This window comes from Rhincodon typus, chromosome 10 (assembly GCF_021869965.1).
Source record: "Rhincodon typus isolate 14 chromosome 10, sRhiTyp1.1, whole genome shotgun sequence".
Lineage (NCBI taxonomy): Eukaryota > Metazoa > Chordata > Chondrichthyes > Orectolobiformes > Rhincodontidae > Rhincodon > Rhincodon typus.
The window spans coordinates 35326934-35351033 of record NC_063341.1 but is presented as its reverse complement, the minus strand read 5'-3'; the positions used below and the strand labels follow the sequence as shown (position 1 = coordinate 35351033).

At 38.4% G+C, this 24100-nt stretch overlaps 1 protein-coding gene across 2 annotated transcripts in view; it reads left to right on the top strand.

Moving 5' to 3' along the window:
• Positions 1 to 24100, top strand: part of efcab14 (EF-hand calcium binding domain 14) — an 86049-nt gene that overhangs the window by 15904 nt on the left and 46045 nt on the right. For both annotated transcript variants that reach the window (XM_020513955.2, XM_048601747.1), the window contains exons 4-7: positions 8007 to 8105; positions 11262 to 11372; positions 16049 to 16240; positions 18912 to 18995. In XM_020513955.2, the coding sequence (XP_020369544.2) occupies positions 8007 to 8105; positions 11262 to 11372; positions 16049 to 16240; positions 18912 to 18995 (486 nt within the window). The remainder of the gene's footprint in view (positions 1 to 8006; positions 8106 to 11261; positions 11373 to 16048; positions 16241 to 18911; positions 18996 to 24100) is intronic.

Here is a 24100-nt window from a genome sequence, read left to right as displayed (position 1 = left end):
TGAAGATGAGAGTGCTGAGGAAAACAAAATGTTATCTTTGTAGTTTACATTCCCATCTCCTGGACAAAATTTACATTGAATGATTTTGATACTGAACTAATATTAAATATATTAAACAGGACAATTGCCTTTGCTAAGTTGCTGTTGACCTGTGTTACTGCATTCTGTGAAAGTGTTGCTACTCTAATTTCGTTATCTTCCAAATCAGCCAATAGAGTGATTTAGTGTGCCACGTTTCAAGATGAGTATTGGAATTTTAGATGTAATGCAATTCTCTTGAATTTTGCTGGAAATGAATGGACTACTGTACAAAGTGGTTAATGTTGGATGTATTTGATATAATTTAATCTCTAGAGTCTTGTAAGTGAAACCTTTTTGGGTTTCTTTGCTTAAATTTCCAGTTTCAGTTTTATTGCTTTCAAAACCAGAAGGATCGTAGTGCTTTAAATTTGGTGCTTTTTGTTTAAAGAAATAAACCAGAAATTACATTTGATGTCCACATTTGAACTTTTTCTATTATTCTCTGGCATCTTAATTTGTTGTTTTTAAAAATAGTTTCTCAATTCAGTATTGGAATGCATCCAATGACTGATTACTTGTTGTATATTTCCCGTGTTGATATATTCTCCTTTTCCCAAGTGATTTTTAGTACCTGGTGGTCCAAACTGCAATAGTTAAATATCATTGTGAACTGGGTACTTATTCGCTAGATATCTATATACCAGTAAAAAATATCAAGCAGATTGTGGGCTGAAGGAGTCACTTGGAGTAAATGTATAAGAGGCCAGAATTAAAGATTTGGGTTAGGAAGGTTTTGTAGGTTTCGAGGAAGTTACACAGATTAGAAAAGCCTGACAGTGAAGAGATTTGTGCAGAATAATAGTACACAATAATGCATCATTTGAGTAAGAACATAAGAACTAGGAGCAGGAGTAGGCCGTCCGGCCTTGATCACTTGTTTACCTTAATATTATACTGGTGGGTGTTCAGCTATAAATGGACACACTCCATTTTGGTGTGCTTAACCCACCAAAATTGAAAGCAGCAATTTATGGTTGTGGTACACTTTTTCTCATTTTCCAGTATTTTTGTCTCAGTACTGTTGTGACGTTAGAATGCAGGTTATGGTGAATCTTCTTTCTGCTTCTGAAATATGGCTTTTATAGGAAGCCAGTCATAATTCTTGCTGTAACGGCACTACTGCTAAAATAGACAGAATCTGGTTCCTTATTGTCTTCTCCCACCTTAAGATGTCATTCTCATGCCGTCCATCCCATTGTAGCTTTTCCTGAGTGGCTTTGTTTCACCTCCTGTTCTCTGGTGATCTATACCTTCAAAGGCCCTCTCCTTGTCACTAATCTGTTCCAACTGCCTGGTGGTCTATCATCTTCAAATACAAGTTCAGTGAAAAGCTGTCTGCTTTATTAAGAAATCACTTCTTGCCTCTAACTGATCATAGAGACTGTATAGTGTTGAGTCTGTGTGGGTCTCCTCCGGATGCTTCAGTTTCATCCCACAGTCCAAAGATGTGAAGATTACGTGGATTGGCTATCTAAATTACCATTGTGACCAGGGATGTTCAGGCTAGATGAATTAGCCATGGGAAGTGCAGGGTTACAGGGATAGGATGGGGAACATTGGGTCTGGGTGGGATGCTCTTCGGAGGGTCGGTGTGGACTTGATCGCTTTAAGGCAACTCACTGAGCCACCTCTAACCTAGTAAATCATATCCTGTAAGGGTGGGGCTTGATCCATTTTTATGCTGCCTAATTTCAGCAAAAAAATTGCTTTGCTTAGGTATGTTAACTGGAGAAGTGATGTGTTGTGCGCTGAGGGAGACGCTAATGATTGAAGAGGTATTAGATGTTGGGAAGCAAGGGGTAGAGGAAGTAAATCTAGAGAGAGGGGTATAAAGGGTCAAAAGGAATCCTATTCAATTTTGGTTGAGGGCAGTATGAGTTGACGCAGATTCCTTTTGCTTGTGCCATGGCAACGAAACAAAGATTGGCCATCTCTATGATGTTTATTTAAAAAAGTGCAATGAATTTGGTAGTGGTAGTGGCTCCAACATCATTCATGTTACATGGCTAATCAGGAATCTCTCCCAGATTTATCACCTGCTGTTGGTGTGTGTTGAAAGAATTGACACTTTGGTTGATACTCATCCACTTTAGCCATGTTGAGCACTTTTTACCATGAACACCGTGGGATGGATTTTGAACATGAAGGCCTGACCTAGAGGCAGGAATGCTGCCTCCTGTGACACAAATCATTTTAGGTAGTGCATCTTGTTGATACAGCTTTGGGATGCTGCTTAGTTCCATAGATCCTAAAATCGTTTTCACTCTGCTTCAATCATGAGCCATTAACCACCTCCACCTAACCATTACTCCATGTATCCAGTAGTTAAGGCCTAGGACAAGGAAAGTTCCTAATTTCTCACTCTGGTGCATTTCAACCCTGACTCTATCACAGTGGTTTGCTTTACTTGTTCTGCTTTTTAAAGGTTTAGATTTCTGGCAAAAGTGATATCAATTATTTCAGAGAAACAACCATGCTGTTGAAGAATGTTTCAGCGCAGATGCAAGAATGTGAAAATTCAATGGGAGCAACAATTTGCACTGTAAGAAAAAGCTACAGATCTGATTGGTCGTAAAAGTGAAGTTGAGGAAGCAATAAGGAACTCTTATTCTCTAGGGTTTTGTTTAATTTGAAACAGGTGCTGTGTCCAGACAGGTTCACTCCTGCAGAGAGCAGGAATCTGTGTATGAATAATCTACACCCTTTTTATGTACAATGGAGTGACTGAAGATGCTGTTTGGAAATTATGGAATGTGCATTAAGAGGCTGAGACAGCATCAAGAGAAACAGTTGCCTTAACTGTTGGGTTGAGAAACAAAGTAATTGAAAAGATTCAAAGGCAGCATGAGGATAAAGATTTTTACACTGAAAGATTACAATCTGAAACAAACTGTCAATCATGGTTTCCAGAAGTGGTTCGGGTGGTTACATGAAGGAAGAAATATTTGTGGGGCTACAGAAAAAGGGTGGGAGTGGGACTAGCTAAATTATTCTTGCAGTAGAGCTAGTATGAATTTGACCAATCAAAAATGCTTATCCTGCACTGCTGAAACTAACCTGTAATTCTGGTTGCATAACTTTGATGTTTCTTATGTTACAAACCTGCTTACAGTTTCAACTGATTGTTACCTTCAGTAACTCGTGTAAAGTTTGCTTTGATTTGTAAAGTACTAATAGGTCATCTGAAACATGAGATCAAATATTTAAAATGTTGTATTTGGCAGTAAACATTACATTGCTTGTTTAAATGCCAGTTGGACTTATGATGTTGCCACTTTAACTACTGTTTGTTCGATTTCTTTTCTCCAACCCCTGTTGTCCAGCAGTAGTGCCACAGGTGCCAGACAGTCTCCAGTACAATTCTCAGATTGTCTTTGTCTTTTTCCAGTAATGTTTGCAGTTAGCATTGACAGGCTGTTCACCTAAAGCAACCTAGGCTAACCCATTGTTGCATGCTTGTTCATCCTCCAATAATTAGCTGCATAGTTCCTCTCTCAATTACCTCTGCTTAAAGATACTGACTCCACATTGTATCCTTATTGTTGCTGTAGTCGGCAACCTTTCTGAGCACTCTGCCTCAGATGCATCTGATTTTTATTTAGTTTACAAATAAGAATCAAATGGTGAGCAACATGGACTTTGAATGAACCGTGAACTTCATTATTAAATTTTAGTTTTAAGCAATTCAGTGAAACTGTTTATTTGTTCACGGCTCTGATTTTAAGTGGGACACAGGTTCAGTTCCTCCCTCTGGTAACTGTCAGTGGAGTTTGCATGTTCTTCCCCTTTCTGCATAGGTTTTCGTCTGGGTGCTCTGTTTTCCTCCCACAACACGAAGATGTGCAGGTTAGATCGATTGGTCATGATAATTTGCCTATAATGGCCAGAGACATGCAGGCTCGGTGGATTAGCCATGGGAAATGTAAGGTACAGGGATAGGGTTGGTGGTGGGGGGATATCTTGGTGGGATGCTCTTTGGAGCTGTGCGGCCTTGATGGGATGAATGGCCTGCTTCCACGCTGTCGGGATCCTCTGATTCTAAAAGATTGTTGCTCTTTATTGCAAATTTCATTTTTACAAATAGTGCTAAGGGCTCTTGTGGCACAGTAGTAGTGCCTGTACCTCTGAGTATGGAGGCCTGGGTTTAGGTACTTCAGAAGTATGTCATAGCATCTTTTTACAGGTTGATTAGAAAATATATTGCATTGTTGTTATGGCTGTTATAGTGCAGTGGTAGTTTCCTTGTCTCTGTCTGTCTAGTTCAAATCTCTTCTGCTCCAGAGGTGTGTAATGACATTTCTGAATATGTTGATTAGAAAATATCTCTCAGTACGGTGCTACATTTGGACTGATCTTCACTATTCACTTCTAGAGCAGGTGTTATTATGTACTGAAAAAAATTCATTTTGCCACTCTGTCCTTAAGTTATTGTACAATTATAAAGTCTGAGTTTAAAAAGTAATCAATAATGATTTTATGCATAGCTGAAATAAGATGTGGAGTATGTTAGTGTAGTGTACTTGTATGCTATACTGGGGGCATAATATGCGGATTGTTAAATCAGGTACTGGGTGTTTGATCTTGGCTGCCTGGTTAAGTAAAGTAGAGACCAAATGCTTCCCTTGCTGCTGGATCATTTTCCCTCTTGGTAATTCATAAAGTGCTGGAAATGGGTAAATCTAATCTGGGTGGAAGGGTGTTGTTCAGTGTCATAGAGTAGCCACCATGTAATATAATTTTGGTGTGTAAGCCTCAGAAATGGGTGATCCAAGGTGCTCTTGTCTTTTTATTTAGAAAAACGTCAGTCTAGAAAATGTATCTGAAATGCAAAGCTGAACGAGAGGCATTATAGTAAATTGAAGTATAAAATCAGGACAATAGTAATCAACACATGATTGTAGATCAGTTAGAATTGACAATAAATGATCTATCTTTCAGGAGGTAGAGAAGGGAGGAGCAACAACAGAGTTAAGTGATGTTGGAATGGTATTCACTAAGGAATTCATTAGAGAAATAAGTAAAATTATGTTAGTTTTTTTAGAAAGTACATCAGTTGCATTGGAAGTATAGTTTAAGTTGTCAAACATTGGAAATGAAGTTAATGATTCCTAGAGAAAAGGCGTGCATTAATGATTATAATTATAGAAAATTTTGAACAAAACCTAAATAAGCCAACAGACAGTTAGAAAAATGAAAACTAAGACAATTTCAAGTATTATAATAAAGCTACCAAAAGAGAATGTAAAAGCTAAGATCAAGAAAAAGTCCAAAAGCAATCTTTTTGTGTTGTGCTGTGGCAGAATTCATATTCTGTGGGTGTAAAACAATGTAGTGAAGGATGGAGAATTGATTGTTGGATCTAATGCTCTTTGTTTTTCACAGCAGTTTACAGTGGGATGTTAAAGACTGCTATTGTGATTATGGATATTAAAAAAGGAGCAAATGTAGATCATCTGGCCCCTTGAGTTATGTTCCTGCAGTTGAGTCTGCCTCTGAACTCTGCACAGCAGTGACTTCTGTAAGCGGGCATCAATGTGTCAGCCACTTGGAGGGTTTGCGATGTGGCTGCACAGATTAGAAGGACCGTTGTCCTTGAGCCTCCTCTGCCATTCAAAATGATAGTAATTGATCTGTTTCAAATTTCATACTCCCATTTACCCCTCTAACCCTTGATTTCCCCCGCCTAACAAGAATCTATCCTTTTCTGTCTTAAAGATATTCAATCCCATTTCTCCACGGCCTACTGAGGCAGAATTCAGCATCACACGGCCCGCTCAGAGAAACAGTTTCTCCTTGCCTCTGTTCTGAACGGACAACTTCAAATTTTAAAACCGTGCTCCCTGGACTGACCACAAAAGGATCCTTTCTGCATTGATCTTGTCAAGATCATTTAGGATTTTGTACATTTCAATCAACTCAGCCCTCCCTCTGCTAAACTGCACTGGAAAGACCCTAACCTGTCCAACTTGATCTCATAAGAAAACATGCTCATACCTGTCCAACTTCTTCTTCTCATAAGAAAACATGCTTATTCCAGGTTAAAATCTAGTAAACCGTCTTTGAACTGCTTCCAACACATTTGCATCCTTCCTTAAATAAGGAGACCAAACTGCACACATTATTTGAAATGTGGGGTTGAGACTTTCCTATCCATTCTACTTCATTTTTATCCAGTGGTGCCTTTAAGAAGCTGCGAATAAGCTGTTGACCTTTGTCTCAGTGTATCGGACCTCTCCTTGGCTGACAGCATTTTGCACTACGTGTCTTCAGGTTGACATTACAAACAGCATTCAGAAAGCACAAACAACAGCAAAGTTGTAGGCTATAATATAAGGTGTGCATTTTGGATGTGTTCTACTTACCTGGTAGCATGTGCACAGAAGACCAAAAAATCCATTCTGAGGCAGTTTTTAAGAAATTTTATAAACATAGTTGTCCATACAGTGAACGGAAGGTGTTGATGAAAATAGGTAACAAAGTGTGGAGCTGGAGGAACACAGCAGGGCAGGCAGCATCAGAGGAACAAGAAAGCTGATGTTTTGTGTTGGGACCCCTCTAGAAAAAAAAATGACTGGCCTGCTGAGTTCCCCCAACCCCACACTTTGTTATCTCTGATTCCAGCATCTGCAGTTCTTGCTATCTCAGCTGTTGACAAAATATGAGTATGAAGCAATGGCAAAGTTACGAAGTAACGTAATTTGCCTGTGTTTTCACAGAGGAAGTAGATTTGCCTCAGTTTTTATGGATGACATTTGATATTGTAGTAGAATTAGATGTGATGTAGAGGTCCTTGTGAGTAGTAATCGATCAAAGAGAAAAGATACTGAAATATTCATACTAATGCTGAAAATTACTTGGGCCTATTTCTGAGAAAAAAATTGAAAAGCATCAATTATGCCAAGAAAATAGGAAAATGGTCAAAGGAAATGGATATAATTAGGCAAGTATGGTTTTGCTTCAGCTGATAAAATACTCATCAAACATGATTAAGTTGTTAATCACTTAAATGCAAGTAAATAAAAACCATCATTGGACCTTATCTTCTGACTTTTCAGAAACATTTTCTATTGAATATGCAGTGTTAAGGATCCATAACTTTTCTTGAAGTCATGCTTTGAAACTTTGCGTAAACATAATATGACTTGGAACTCGGGAACAATGAAATAGAAATAGTCTGGAAAGAAAAGATCACAGGTATAGGAAAGTTTCTACGACTGGAGAAATGTGCTGAATGGTGTCAGTCCTTGGAACTATATTGGGGTTCTTACTGTATACATAAATTAGCTTTAGAAATTGTGGAGAGTGTCTAAATTTGCTGATGACACTAAATTACTTGGAGAAGGGTATCTGTAGTTGCTGGGTGGTGCATAAAGTTGAAATGAACCATGAAAAACTTGGTGTTGATGAATACAGTAGCAGCATGTGTAAGTAGTAGATGCAGTAGAAAATATTTTAGAGTTAACAATTCAGAAATAAATGCTTATATTTACTGGGGTACATAATCAGAGTGACTACGAGAGAGATAGTCACTGGTCAAGATGGCAGTGCAAGTTAATGCAATAAAACAGAGCTCAATATTATGTGAATCTAAACGATTTTAAAGGGGAAATTGGGGGACATGGGGAGGGGGTATGGGTTTGGTGGAGTCTTCAGCGAGGATGGTTAGAATGTGTAGGTTTCTATTGCAAATTACTGTTGATATTGTCCTTAATTTTTTTTCTAGAATAAATTTCTGTAAGCAATTCAGTAAGATATGTGGAATGAATATGAAAGTGAGTTAGATGAGATTGTTTGAGACATACACTCTGGCACAAGCTTAGTCATACTTCTGGTGAAGCTGAAGTTTGTATTGGTTTTTTAAAGTTGTTTACTTGACCTGAGATTGGGTTTTCAAATTTGAATATGCATTCTTGTTTTGTAAACAGATTAGCCAACTGAATTTAGCTGTTGCTCATCTGAAAGCCAATGTTAAATCAGCATCTGACTTGATCAACCTTCCAGTCACTGTGGAACAGCTCCAGAAGGTATGATTCTGTAGATTTCTTTGCACTTCTATAGTTGACTGAAAATGCTGTGATGTACTGTAGTCATCTTTTTTCACATTTGTTGTCAAGAGATATCTTAACACTTTCCTCCTTGCTGTGAACCACCCAGCCAATCTTTGTGTCATTTTCATCTCTTCCACATTCTCAAATACTTCATTTATGAATATCAAACAAGAAGGGACGCAGCACCAATCCCTACGGTGTGCCACTGCACACTGGGCTCTAGTCTCATAAACAGGCTTCCATCACTACCCTCTGGCTCCTATCCCCAAGCTAATTTTAGATTGATCTTGCCAAGTCATCCTGGGTCCTGTGAGATTTTACCTCCTTTATCAGTTTGCCATCTGGGACCTTGTCAAAGGCCTTACTGAAATTTATTTCAACTACATCAGTAGAAGAGTATAAATGCAGTAGGAGTACACTTAAGAGGGAAGTCAGGATGGCAAAAAGGGGACACAGATAGCTTTGGCAAATAGAGTTAAGGAGAATCCAAAGGGATTCTACAAATACATTAAGGACAATAGAGTTACTAGGGAGAGAATGGGACCCCTCAAAGATCAGCAAATCTGCCTGTGTGTGGAACCGCAGGAGATGGGCGAGATACTAAACGAGTAGTTTGCATCAGTGCTTGCTGTGGAGAAGGAGGTGGAAGCTAGAGAACTTGGGTGAACAAATAGCAATATCTTGAAAAGTGTCCATATTACAGAGGAGGTGGTGATGGATGTCTTAAAATGCACAAAGGTGGATAAATCCCCAGGACCTGATCAGGCGTACCTTAGAATTTTTATGGGAAGCTAGGGAAGTGATTGCTAGGCCCTTTGCTGAGATATTTGTATTATCAGTAGCCGCAGGTGAGGTGCTGGAAGACAGGAGGTTGGCTAACGTATTCCATTATTTAAGCAAGGTGGTAAGAAACACCAGGGGACTATAGACTGGTGGGCAAGTTGTTGGAGGAGATTCTGAGGGACAGGATTTACATGTATTTGGAAAGGCAAGGACTGATTAGAGATAGTTAACATGGCTTTTTGCTTTGAAAATTGTCTCACTAATTGTGAGTTTTTTGAAGAAGTGACTAAGATGATTGATGAAGGCAGAGTGGTAGACGTGGTCTGTAAGGACTTTAGGAAGGTGTTCAACAAGGTACCACAGGATAGACTGGTTAACAAGTTAGATCACTTGGGATATAGGGAGAACTAGCCATTTGCATTCATAACTGGCTTGAATGTAGGAGACAGAGGGTGGTGGTGGAGGGTTGGTATTTGGCCTGGAGGCCTGTGACCATCGGTGTGCTGCAAGGATTGGCGCTTGGCCCACTACTTTTGGTCATTTATATAAATGATTTGGATATAAATATAGGAGGTATGGTTAGTAAATTTGCAAGTGATACCAAAATTGGTGATGTAGTGGACAGCCAAGAAGTTTACCTCAGTACAACGGGACCTTGATCAGATGGACCGAGGTATGGCAGATGGAGTTTAATTTACATAAATGTGAGATGCTGCATTTTAAAAAGGCAAATCAGGGCAAGGTGCACACACTTAATGGTAAGGTCCTGGAGAGTGTTGCTGAACAATGAGACCTTGAAGTGCAGGTTCATAGTTCCATAGTTACGATGCAGTCATAGGTAGACAGGATAGTAAAGAAGGTGTTCGGTATGCTTGCCTTTATCGGTCAGTGCATTGAGTGAAACAGTTGAGAGATTATGGTGAGGCTGTACAGGACGTTGGTTAGGCCACTTTTGGAATACTGCATTAAGTTCTGGTCTCCCTGCTGTAGGACGGGGTGCAGAACAGATATACAAGGATGTTGCCAGGATTGGAGGGTTTGAGCTATAAGGAGAGGCTGAATAGGCTGGGGCTATTTTCTCTGGAGCATCGGAAGCTAAGGGGTGATCTTATAGAGGTTTATAAAATCATAGGGTAAAAAGACAAGGTCTTTTCCCCTGGGTGTGGCAGTCTAAAATTAGAGGGCATAGGTTTAAGGTGAGAGAGGAAAGATTTTAAAGGGACCTGAGGGGCAACTTTTTCATGCAGAGGGTTGTGCGTGTATGGAATGGGCTGCAAGAGGAAGTGGTGGAGGCTGGTACAGATACAACATTTAAAAGGCATCTGGATGGGTATATGAATAGGAAAGGTTCAGAGGGATATGCGCCAAATGCTGACAAATGGGTCTAGGGTCAGATTGGGGTGTACGGTCGGCGCAGACGAGTTGGACCGAAGAGTCTGTTTCCATGCTGTATGACACTAACTACTTCCATGATCGGGGTGGTTGAGTGGTTAGCACTGCTGCTTCACAGTGCCAGCGACCTGGGTTCGATTCCACCCCTGGGCGACTGTCTGTGTGGAGTTTGCGCATTCTCCCTGTGTCTGCGTGAGTTTTCTCCCAAAGACGTGCAGACTAGGTGGATTGGCCATGCTAAATTGCCCATAGTGTTCAGGGAGGTGTAGATTAGGTGGGTTGAGAGGGGAATGGGTCTGGTTGGGATGTTTTGTGGAGTGGTGTGGACTTATTGGGCCTGTTTCCACACTATAGGGATTCTATGAATAAGTAAGGGCGGGTTGTCAAGTGCAGTGTGGGTCTTCTACTTTCAATTGTCCTGTTGCCTTAAATTCCACATGTGGGAATGGGGATAGGAATCCTGCAATTGAATCCCACCACCATTTTTTAAGTTCCACTCAACTCGGGTGAACGCGTGAAAATCCGTGCCACTTCTGTGCAAAGAGAACAGAGGGAAATTAGCATATGGTGTGCAAGTAGACTTTTATGAAGGTTCACCTTGAATGGAACAGCAGGTTAGAGGACCATGTGACCTACTTCTGTTCCCATTTTTTATGTTCTTAAAATCCATTCTTGACCAAACATCATTGCGGGAATATTTTTCACCACATTCCTTGCACTCCTTCAAAGAGAAGGACTACTGTTGTCAAAGGCAGCTAGGGTGGGCAGTAAATTCTGGCCATGTCTGTGGTGCTCCTATCCAGAGAATTGATATCAAAATAAGTTGACCTCCATAGTGTATTAATACAAACTTCTGAAGGCAAATGCTTTTGATTTGTCCAAAATAAAAGTTTGCACTAATTAATAATTGCGGAAGAGAAATATTTTTTGAATTGCATTGAATTTTTTTATTGCAAGAGTGTCGCCACAATCGGGAGCACGCTCACCAGTGTTCAACATGATGTTGATACTGTGCAGACTGCCTTTGAGGATCAAAAGAAGATGGTGGACACCCTTCAACAAAATAAGGTGAGGACTGCTGCAATTAAAGGGAACGAGGGTCAGAATGTTTCATACCAGGAAAACACATTCTCTTGTGATAATTACAATGTTCTAGAAAAGTGTGTACATCTATAATTTGAGACTGGCATGTTAATGAGAGTTGGCAGAACTACTGCAGCTGTTGTATAACTCCGATTTGAGTAAAATTTATACTTGGTATACTGTCACTTTGTCTTCTGAAAGCTTTGAAACATTATTGTTTGACGAAGTTGTCTACCATTTTCTCTCAGTAAACAACAACTTTATTGAACATAATTTCTAGTGATGTTGTGTGCAAATGGGATAATCAACAAAATGAACTGCAGAAATATTGATTTGTTTACTTCTTTGCATAACAGCTGTAAAGTAGTGTTTTGGTAACATAGGAGTAGAAAATAAGTTGCAAAGATTCAAGTTGAGCTTAATATTCTGATACATATATCATTCCATAGTAGTAGATGGCACAGGAAAGGAAATGACCAGGATCAGTTTCTCATCTGTTGCTTTAGCTAATCTAGATTGGACTAGGTAGAAGTGTGTTCCAATGGGTCCTAATAGTTCCAGTTTGGCAAAAAAGGAAATCATGGCATTGTCACTGATATTTATGCCATGGAATCATTTAGTTCCAGTGGAGGAGTTAAGATGGATGGGAGTACTATCATACTGAAATCACATAACCTATTGTCATAACTTCAAGGTAAACCATTAATTCTTGAAAGCAAATTTGACTCACCCTTATTAACTGAATGTTTTAAACTGCAAGGTTTCAGGTTTTAAAACACAAACACTCACCATACAAGAGTTAAAGCCTAGATACCCCTACAGTATACTACTTGATGGAAATAACAGGAAAGTGAGCTCTGTTATACTTTAGAGGATCTCCAAGAATCTTTCACTTCTGAGACCAAACCAAGGCATTTCAGTGGTCAGTTAAGAATCAACCACATTTGCAGTGTGTCTGGAGTCACACACAGGCAGAATGGGTAAGGTTGGCAGATTGCCTTCACTGCAAAGTTTGTCCAATGATTATTTAATTACATTGCAACTACTGAGTCCTACTTTCGATTCCAGATTTACTAATTGAATTTTACCTTAACAGCCATGGTGGGTTTTAATCCATATCGATTACTGAATTACCACTGCACCATCTCTATGGCGTTATTTAGAATATCAGGGAGTTCTGCCTGTGAATCTGTCCAGTATTTTATGAAACATTATGCACATTTGGTGTTTATCACACTTGCACAAATATAGCCTCTTTATCAGGATATCTGCATATATTGTACGACCACTGAAGCCCTCCTAAAGTGCTGTTGCAGTGTATGTTGAGGATGCAAATAAGAATTGAGGGGATTTGGACAGACTAATTGATTGGGTGTAAAATGTGACAAATGGGGCATTAATGTGAATAAGGATTAAGTTATTCACTTTGGTAGGGAAAGAAATAAAAGGCAGTATTTTTTCCAATATTGGTGGCTTGGGAAAAATTGGTATCCACCCGTACCCTTATTGATGAGTTACTATAAGCTGGCATATGTGTGCAGTAAGCAATAAGAAAAGCAAATAGTATTTGGCTTTCACTGTAAAGGGATTTGAGTACAAGAGTAAAGATATTTTACAACAATTGTATAGAGCCTTGGTGAGACTGCATCTGGAATATCTGTGCAGTTTTGGCTACTTACCTAAGGAAGGTAAACTCTTCATAGAGCGAGAGCAACAGATGTTCACCAGACTTGTATGTGGGGTTGTGTCTTAACCAGTTTCTTCATTCGCAATTGCTAATGTATTCTCTAGAGTTTTGAGAGCTGATCTTATTGAAAGATATATAATTCTTACAAGACATCGCAAGGTGGATATAGATAGGAAGTTTCCACAGGTTGATAAATCTAAAGCCCGGGCTCATAGGTTTGGAAAATAAGCCTTCTCATAGGATTAAACAAAATGAAACGGAGTGTGTGGAGTGAAAAGAGAGCTGATAATAGTCAAGTTGGCTTATTTGAATTCTGATACAAGTCCTTACCTACAGGGACATTAGCTACTTGAAGATTTTTTCACTCTCCACATTCATGTGTGTCATTGTTACCTTAGGTGGTATCATGCTTGCCTCTTAAAAAGGTTGTAGCTGCATCAAGCCTCTTTCCAGACTTGAGCACAGCATTGCAGACTAATACTATTACTCCTATTCAGTAATGAAATGTTGTATTATAAGAAGTGCTATATTTCACATCAGAAGTGAAGCAGATGTAAAATATTCTGTGGCATTATTTTGAAGGAAATACTTGCCAATATCTGTGTATCTACATTCATAACCTTCTGGCACCATTATCACTTGGATAATTTTAGGCAGATTCTCCACACCCTGATCTGGATACACTCCTTATGCCAGCAGTGCCTTATCAGACCTGTCCGTCACTTCTTTGTTTGACTGAAATTGTTTTCATTTGAATTCTGATGTGATGTCCTTTTGAGTTGGAAAAATTGATATTTTTCTTTAAATTGTTCAGGATCTAAATTAGTTTTTAAGAATTGTTGAAAAGGACTTCTAACTGTCTGCATCAATTATAAAAAGATCAATTGCAATGTTCCTGGATAATTTAAAAAAAAACTTCCCCATGAGAACTGATGAATCTTGATCTGAAAGCAGGTCCAATAGGAAGTTAAGATAGTGATACCTTGTGGCCTGATACAAAGGAGAGTGGGAAGCAGAGGCACTGGAGGGTGAAGGCCTATATGCAAACAGACAAAGAGGAGCATACCAAATTCTTGACAGGAAGCAAATCGTTCTAAGGAAGACATCGGTTATTCTGTTTGGCAGAAAAGAGACCTGATGCTGTTGAATGTGTGAGCTGTAATGTGTCCCCTGATTTCATCCTTCTGATTATTGATGTACTGGTGCTGCTTTTTGCATTCACTCTGGTTCAGGGAGTTATAATAATGAGACCCATGTCCACCTTTTTTTTTAATCTAATCTATTTTTAGCCCTTTCTTTTCCATCTTGCAATGGCTTTCTCCAGACATTAGAAACGATAGACTTTGTACTTTTGGACCCTTTGTAAAGACTGTGCAGGTATGAAGTTGGCCATTCAGCTCATCAGGCCTGGACCACCATTTAATAATATCATGGCTGAACTAATTGTGGTCTTAGTTCTACTTTCCCATCCACTACCAAGCTATCTCAATTTAAATACTTTACTTTCCTATTCTTCTTCCTGACAATGTGGACAATCTCATACTTCCCAAATTATATTGCATATTCTAAATTTTTGCCCTCCCATGTAACCTATCTGGACTTGTTTTGAGATTCATTGAAACATCCTACAGTTTGCTTAAATAAATTTGCATTATCATCGTCAAATTATTAATCAATCAAGTTATACCCGGTCCCTTAGCACTCCACTAGTTAGTTTACCAACCTGAAAGTTACCCATTTCTCCCAACCCTTTGTTTGCTCTTTGTTTCCCAATCCTCTATCCATGCTGACATTTCACCACTCAGAACCACCGTTATGAGCTCTTAATTTTGTGCAGGTGTGTCAAGTTCTTATTTCTCCGTCTCTATTGAATCTCCTCTGACAGTTTGCTTTTCTTTGTCAAAATGTTCATTCTTTGTGACTAAGGCTTTGAGGGTTCTTTGAAGTCTGTCTCTTTTTTTTTTCTGAGCCCACCATTTAATATATAGTGATAGCAGTGAACCCCGATCCCATTAAAATTTTCAGTGCAACCAAAGCAGATGTGTTGACTGTCAGTTCGTCTCTTTCACATCAATGCTTTTCTACATGATGTCAATTTACATGTAATGTCTCAGAATGGCGTACTGAGTTGTAATTAACTTGGTTTTGATGTTTATTCTTTGCCTGTTGTTTTTTTCAATTTGTCACCATTTTTGTTGTAACATAATATCCTAGATACGCTACTACTTCTGACTGTAGGCAACGGTTTGTTGGCCACATGAATTTTTTCCTGCCTTCAAGTTGTCCAGATGGAAGGCTGAAACGACAATCTTTGCAGTGTTTGGCCGAAGTTTCTGTATTCTATTATAGATTTCCAGGAAAACATAGATCTTAAGTGAGCATTTTCTCAAAGTCCTGGAAACTAGAACTAAGTTGTCAGCATATGCAAAATGTGAGAATCTGGGGGGAGGATACTGCTGTATATGCGAAGAGAACTGGTGTGAACACTGCTTCCTGTGGGATCTGATTGTTTGCTATGTTGTGGGTGGCTGATTTGATCTCCAAAACGAACACAGTTCTATCAGTTGCTGATAATGGAATTGAATAATTTTCAGGTTTTCACTAAGCAGATGTTTTTGGAGAGTTTCAGCAGTATACCTGTGTGCCACCTTGTCAGAAGCACAGGCTAAGCCAACAAAGATGGTTCCTATCTTCAGACCTGTTTTGGAAACTGATCTCTGTTCGAGAGACCAGTGATAGGACCTGCATGGACTATTTGCTGCCCATGTGAAAGCCTGTCTGTTGGGATTTCTGCTTCCAGGTGGGGCTCAGTCTGTTTTGCAGGTGTTCCTGGAGCTTTTAGTTATGAGAGTAGGGGCAGTGTGGTCAATCAAAATGTATACTTTGACATAAATGAAACCTGTTTAAAGCAATGTTTTTCTTAATACACTATCCATAACTGAATTTGATTGCATGTCGTATTTTTCTGTTTCAGGACATCTTGGACTTGCATGATGAAGTAGGTGAGGTGAACGCCACCCTCCTATTTTACCATGCAAGCAATGATGAGAAGCTGCATCACATAGATTTTGAAGTTGGTAATCTCAGCCAGAGAGTTGCATTACTGGAAAAAAAATTACTAATTGCTAGTAATGTGACTAAAATCGAGAATGTAAATGGCACGGTGGTAAGTGTAATCATTTTGAATCCTGAATAAGAGCTGTTGTTTCAGATTTTTTCTGTTGTGGCCTGTTAGAAAGGTGTGCCTTTTGAATGCAAGAGTGTATGCTTCTTTAAAAAAGTAAAATCTATAATTTAAAATAATTTGAATCATAAACCAAGCTTTGTTCTGAACCCACCATATTTAATAATAATTGGATAACTGAGTGAATAACAAATCTGTTTCAAAGGGCAAAGTTTGAGAGGTTGGTTTGTCAACCTAACAATCCACAATTCAGTACCAGGGTCAAATATATGAAGTTGGAGAATGTGAGTCCTCCAGAATTAATAGGTCTTTCTAACGAAATATTGGAGGAGATCTCACCAAATGAAGTGTATTTGTAATTTAAGGAACTCACTCACATTGACTTATAGAGGGCATTCTCTTCTGATCTTTTAAAATTGTTTGTTTATAAATGAAAACTTGCATTAAACCGTAATTGTTATCTGTCTTCAGTGAATAGTAATAAGTAGCAAATGTAAGTCACAAATAACCCTCAAATGGCTCGAGAAAGTATTGGGCGATTAGACTGAAATTTCATTTTGTTCTGGCGCTGCACCTTAACTATAATCATACTCGGTTTGTAGACGTCAAGATGAGGATTGCTCCAGCTGCGAATTGAATACTATCTTTACAAATAGATGTTAGCATCAAATTAATTTTCGTCAGATCGTTCAGATTAAATGCAAGATAAAGCTTGGTATGCTCACGACAGCATGCTTGATCAGCAACTATTCAGTAGTTTCATGGCAGCCTGCAAACGAGTATAATTTCTTGCTTGAAATTGTGATGTCTCTTGAACTGCTTTCATTGGATCGATCCAACAGACAGAAAACGTTTGCTGCGAGAAGGCTATTTAATTGCAAGTAGTGTGAACCAGAAAGCCACTGTCTTTTGAAAAGCAAATTAGGGAACCTGAATGTTGATTTATTAACATGTGTGCAAAACTAATGCTGGTGTCCAAGATCAGAGACCCTTTGACTACCTCAAACTCGCCGAACTTCTGAACCAGCAATGGCTTCAGATGCATTGAAGAATAATTTAATTAATCTTCTCTGATTTAATGCCCGAGAGCTGACTCTTTTACAGTGATTTCTAGCCAATTCATTACCACCAAATTAAGTCAATGTACCCATTTGAAAAAAATGAATTCCTGTGGTGGTGATAATGGATGAAAAAGGGGATCGCTGATACTTTTTCATGTTAGTAATATTTTCATTATTTTCGGAATGTTTAAGAATGGAATTGCATGTATATTTAACTATTGCCACTTTTAATATTTTCAAGTGCTGGTAATAAGTGGTCAAATAAATTCAAAATGCTAATAGATGACAACTTTTATTTGCTGTACATCAACTGCTTTAACACAGTAAAATGTTCCAAAGTGCTGCAGTGGCTTAAAGGAAGCTGATTTCGAGCCAACGAGATAAGAGATGTGTGAGCATGATTCTGGTCAAAGACAAGCTTCAAGAGGTTTGTGGGGTGGGGGGAGCTCTTGTGGTACAGTGTCCCTACCACTGAGCCTGGAGGCCTAGGTTAAACTTGTTATGATGACATCCCTGGACAGGATGATTAGAAAATATCTAAAAAGGTGGAGAGAGAGCTAATAGAAAAGAGACAGGCTTTCGGGAGGGAGTTTCAGTGACTGGGACCTAATTAGACCACAGCTGTCAAATGTTAAGGTGAATGAATGGTGTTATATAAGAGGGTGAAGTTGGATGAGCAAAAATTGGGATGCATGGGATTGTATTACTGGTAGAAGTCTGTGTTTGGTTGAGGTGAGATCATGGATGATCCTTTTTGTGAAAAAAAGAAATTGCAATGAAAATGAGCAAAACACTTTGTGCGAGGACATGCATTTAACAGGGTTTTTGATGAGTGGCTGGTTGGGAGAACATTGGCATTATTTTGGAGATGATGCTTATGAATGAAACTTGATGGCAGATGGACAGCTTGCTGCCCATGCTTGCTGCTTGGCCTGCTGTGTTCATCCAGCTCTACACCTTGTTATCTCAGAACGAATATGAAGTTTTAAATTGGATATATAAAAATATTTCCAGGCATGGGGGTCACCATTCTTCAGTATTTCTAAGGAATGTACTGTCCATCTGCCATCAAGTTTCATTCATTGGCATTATTTTGGAGATGATGCTTATGTTCTCCCAACCAGCCACTCATCAAGAACCCTGTTAAATGCAATTTCTTGCACAAAGTGTTTTGCTCATTTTCATTGCTAGTCTTTTTTTTAACAAAAAGGATCATCCATGATCTCACCTCAACCAAACACCGACTTCTTTCAGTAATACAATCCCATGCATCCCAATTTTTGCTCATCCAACTTCACCCTCTTTTATATAACACCATTCATTCACCTTAACATTTGACAGCTGTGGTCTAATTAGGTCCCAGCCACTGAAACTCCCTCCCTAAAGCCTGTCTCTTTTCTATTCACCCTCCAATTTTAAAACAAAACCATGGCTAAACTGACAGTGGGAAGAAAATTGTTAATGCATTTGAAGTAATGTGATGAATTAATCTAACCAAAATGTTAGTTTATGCTGGATATTCAAGGAGTTTGTCACTGTTCCCCTTGAAACAATAACTTGTGCTTTAATGAGCCTTTTGATGTGAATTGCAGGTGACTCAGATGAATAGCACTCAGGAAACAGTTGATTCAGATCACCAGATTGCTCTCAAAGTACAGAAACCTTCAGGATTAAATGTAAGTAAATTTTTTCCTGGTGTTGATTCTAATTTATGCTAGGAATAGCAAGGCTGACCAAACGACCATCTCCTGTGCCATCGTGACTGTGAATGCAGACTGAATTTGCAATCTAGGATCTGGAGCAAAATTGTGATTTTTTTTTTTTTTTTTGATGCTAGGCCTTTTCTTTTAAAGACACCGAGTAGTTAATTTCCCGTGGAAATAAGGTCCTCGGCTTAATTAGTGACAGAAATTTGCAGATTACCAAGTGGTTCCTGCTTCAAATGAATTTGATTATTCCATAAAAAAAATCAATTGACTCTACAAATATCTCTTCATTTTTAACAATGCCTTCAGTAGACCAGATAAACCTTAGTTTGACCTGGGCCGTTGAGGGTTTCTTTTGAGTGCTCACAAAGCCAGTGGTTTAATTTGCCATAGTTGGGAGAGGATATGCTTTATCTCTTGTCACTGTTTTAAAATTGTCACTGTTCACAGTCATTTTAGCTGCAAAGCAAACCAAATACCAATTGTGCATTTTAACAAGAACAGGTAACTTGTCATTTATGTAAGCTATTTAGGGTGGTTTTTCCAGCATCAATTCATTACAAAAGTATAATGAGCCAGCAGAACAAATATACTTAATGGACTTTGGAAATGTCAAACTATGCTGCTTGTAGATATGCTAATTAGAACTTGTAACTCATAAGAGGGAATTGCTGCCAATCGTTGTTTCCACAAAGGCTTCTCAACTACATCCAAATGACATTTATTGCTTGCCCAGCAGCAATACGCTGTTAGCTTCTACATAGCTGTGCTGAAGGTCAAATACAAAATGAAACTAGATTTATTGCACCACCTGTGCCTCTCAAATATGTCTAAATTTGAGATTTCAAAGACTTGGCTTCGAAGAAAAATAACTGAACATGAATGCTGACCAAAAATAATTTCATGACAGTCAGTATTTTAAAGCTAGAGAACATTTTAAATTAACCAATCTGAATTTCCAGAGTTAATGTTAATTAGGCTCAGTTTTTCTTTGTCTCTACACTTAAGTATGTAGTTGAGAAATTCATTAATTCTGGTATTAAGCTTTAGGCTCCAATACCAGAACTAGATCTGTTGGCTGAATATCCAAATGAAATCTGATTTGTTTATCTCATCTTCAAAAAAAAAACCATAATGTGCCTTAATGGTCTCTAACTTGGTGTCTTAACTGATGCAAATTGTTGTTTAATTGTGAATTTGAGCTTGCTTTAATGAATTAAAACCTTGCGTAGAATTTTGAGAGAGGGATTTTATTAGGAATTTGGATAAGGATATCTGCATTCCAAACTGTTCATTAATGACCTCCTGTGGCTAATTTCCCAAAGTGTTCTTTTGCTGTACAAGTCCTGCACTAATCCATGAAATCTGCATGCCTTGTTTGATTTGAATCTGAATGGATTTAATCCCCTTGTGTAAAGAGGTGAAATAAATATTTGTGCACATCTGTTGACTATAGAAGAACTGTTCCTGATAAATTGTCTATAAATTGAGTTGTAATGTTACAGATTCACCAAAAAATTTAAGATCACTTTGAAATAAACAAAAAACTGGTTTGAGAATCCACAATACCAGTGGACAGACCTGGCAGTGCACATTCATTTGACTAGCCAAATTCAAATCATGGAGTGTCTCATCCAAAAGAAAATGAATGTTTGAAATGCAGCTAAGAGCTTATGTAACATTTGATGCCTCCCTTTTACTACATGCAAGATTAACTAATTTTTCCTCTCAATCCATACATTAATTTGCACGTGTCGCCAGTCTTTCCCCAACTCTTGCATAACCTTTTTATAACTTGTGTGCTTGGTCTAATTGCTTAAGCTTTTAAAACATAAAATCCATGCTGCTTTTCATTCTGAAAAATAAAATTGTGCTGGTTGTTCTTAATCATTCAACATAGGTCTAAATGCTGACTAATTTAATCTCACTTTATGGATAATCTAGATTTTGCTCAAAAATGATTGTCTAATCGATCGGTTGTTACCTGGTTGTTTCCTCTCCTTTCTTGAATGGGGAGTAGCACTGTCTTTTCTCTCCATAGGTTGAAGTGAATTGTAATTTTAAAATGGATTGAAGCATTTTGAGGGGTTTTGTTATCCCTGTCTACTTTGCAACATAGGAACAGGAGTTGGCTATTCAGGCTGTCGAGCCTGTTCCACCATATAGTGAGATCATGGCTGATTCATGGCCTAACACCATATACCTGCCTTATGACTTGTAGTCCCTAATACTTTTTGCTGAACAAAATTTTCATCTTCATTCGTCAAACAGATGTATGATGGTTATTCATTTCTCATCTTGAACTAAATTATCCCCTTTATCAGTTTATGAATCTGATCTTCTGTAACCTATTCTTTAACTTTGTGATACACCTTAACTATTTATTTTGATATCAGCTGCATTAATTTTCTTTGTGCTCGCTTGGGAGGGGCGGAGAGAGAGAAAAAAGTAACTAATTGTTATTATAGAATCTCAAACTTGTTACTGTGTAGAAATGAGGCCATTCTGCTCATTGTGTCGACACTGGCTCTCTGACCATTTTGGCTTTGTTTAAATCTCATACCTTTTCCCTATAACCCTACACTTTGTTTCTATATAATAATCATCTAATGCCCTCTTCAATGCCTCACCTCCAGTTGCTATCACATTTCTAGGTTATGTATTCCAGGCCCCAATCAAGCAAGGCTCTGCGAAAAACTGCTTTCCTTGGTTCTCTATTTGATTTTTCTGCAAAACATTTGAAATCTGTGTCCTCTGGTTCTCAATCTTATCAGTGGGAACAGTTTCTTCCTAGCTACTCTATCCTCATAACTGAAGTTTCTCAACCTTGTGACTGCTCTCATAAACTATTTTTTGCACCTTTCCCAGTGCACTATCATTCTTGCTAAAGTGTGGCACCCAGATTGTACATAGTACTCCAGCTGAGATCTAAAACGTGTCTTGGATAAGTTCAGCAAAACTTGTTTTTCTTTTCCTTTTTATAAACCTTATTTCAGTCATAATCTGGAGGACTCTTACCTCATGCATCATTTTTCATCTTTCAGTTATATAAAACCACCTTATCCTCTTTCTTTAAAAAAAGAAATCACCACTACTGGTCTGTTTGCTTTGCTAATTTTTTTCTTGGTTCAGTTATTATGGGCACTGCACTTTACTTTTGTTTGATTCTTCATCAGGGTAAGGAACTGAAAGCTTGCATTCATAAGGTGCCTTTTGCCACTTGGGACATTCCAAGAGCTTTATAGGCAATGAAAGACTTTTCTGTCTTTCTTTTGAAAGTAACTGTTGTGATTACTTTCCCCTTTATTCTACCATCATCAGTTATTTGTCCCATTGCAATTCATTGAGCAAAATTAGGTAATGTTTCTTAATGATTAGATCTGTTCTTGGGAACAATTTCGGATATACTCCGAAGAGAAAACGCAACCATAAACTTGTGCATTATCTTTATTTCAGCTTAATTTATTTTGGGATAATTGAACTCAACTGGTTTATTCACCTGCTTTGTGTGCGTAGCTTTAAACTATCTATAAATCTCTTTCTTTATTTAGTATATTAACTTCCTAGAGCATCCTTTATTGTACTGCACTAAAATATTTAATACAGCAGCAAGGATCATGACAAGCAGAGGTGAGGACATTCTAAGCTTATATACTTGGGAAAGATTATAGAAGAGTATTGTTAAGAGTCAAGATTATCGGATGTGTCCACTACACATTTATGCAGTAGTATGATTTGAGGAGTGCTGTGGGCACAACTATGAGTCATCAAATTAGAAAATGGTAGTTTGCACTTTTCTGCAGATAGTTAATTTTTAAAAGTCGTCCTTCATTTCACTGAACAGTTTCTAAAGCAGAAAATTGGGAAACTTGTTCAAATTCTGGATGCCCAATCAGAGATTGCATTTTTATAGATGGATGAAGTGATGATTTTCCATAGGGCAAAATGGTAGAGCACAACGTTATCAAGAAAGAGAAATTTCCACCATTTAGTGGAATTCTGGTATTGATGTTTTGCAAATCTTCCATTTTAAGTATGTTTCCAGCTTTTGAAGCTAGTACAAGGTATGGGTTTTAAAATAAGAATCATAATCCTATCAGTCAACGAGAGTAGGAAGTGACGTTAAGAGCTTTAATTTGAAGAGCAACAACAATGGAAGAGAATGAAGTTTAAAATAACTGCTCAAATCACGGGTTCGTTCTGTCTGTCTGCTGCTGGATCCTCCCAGCTTCTTCCCAATTCCAGGCTCCTTCCTAGTTGCTATTGCTCTTCCTCCAAAGACTCTTTTAAAAAGCTTGAGTTGTAGATTCTGAAGGTTTTACAGCCTGAGACTTGATGCTTTCCTGAAGGAATATCACTGTGTTCAGAGTTGAGAGACGAAATTAATGTGGAATAGATTCTACTGTGATTACAGCAAATGTTACACTGCGATATACATATGACATTTTCAGTTTTATTATAGTAAGATTACAATTTCTGATTATAATAGTAACAATATCCCTCCCTTGACTTTTCAAAGTAAAATGAATGCAGCCCCAACCTGCTGCATTTGTGCTAGCTGCCACTTCTGTGGCATTAAGTTGACAAGCGTGTTTGCATCCCTCTCAAGGTGTGGCACCATTCATTGATATTTAAATCTGGTTTCCACTGTGCATGTGAAATCCTGTTTTATAATTAATGTTGGCTGACTGTTAACTGGAGACTAGAGTAACCAAATCGAGCAGCTAAGTGCTTTTCATAAGACTACCTATGAACCAGAAGGAATGGACTGCATGGCCATATTTTGCAAGGCTGCTGCCAGTTGTGGTCTGTCCTTGCTGCTGTTTTCAGTTTGGTTGGCTATTGCGTGGGAAATATAATTAAAATAATTTTGAAGGTCGTGCAGGTATTTTTTTCTGGGACTCCCCAGGACTTTAGGACATCCCCACCCAGTTGTGCTTATTTGCTGTGACTGTTGATGCCTTTGTTTCTTTCAGCACTTATTTAAAATAGTCATTCAGGGAATGTGGGCCTTGCTAGCTGTGCCAGCCCTAGAGAAGGTGATTGATGAGCTGTATTCTTGAAGTGCTGTAGTT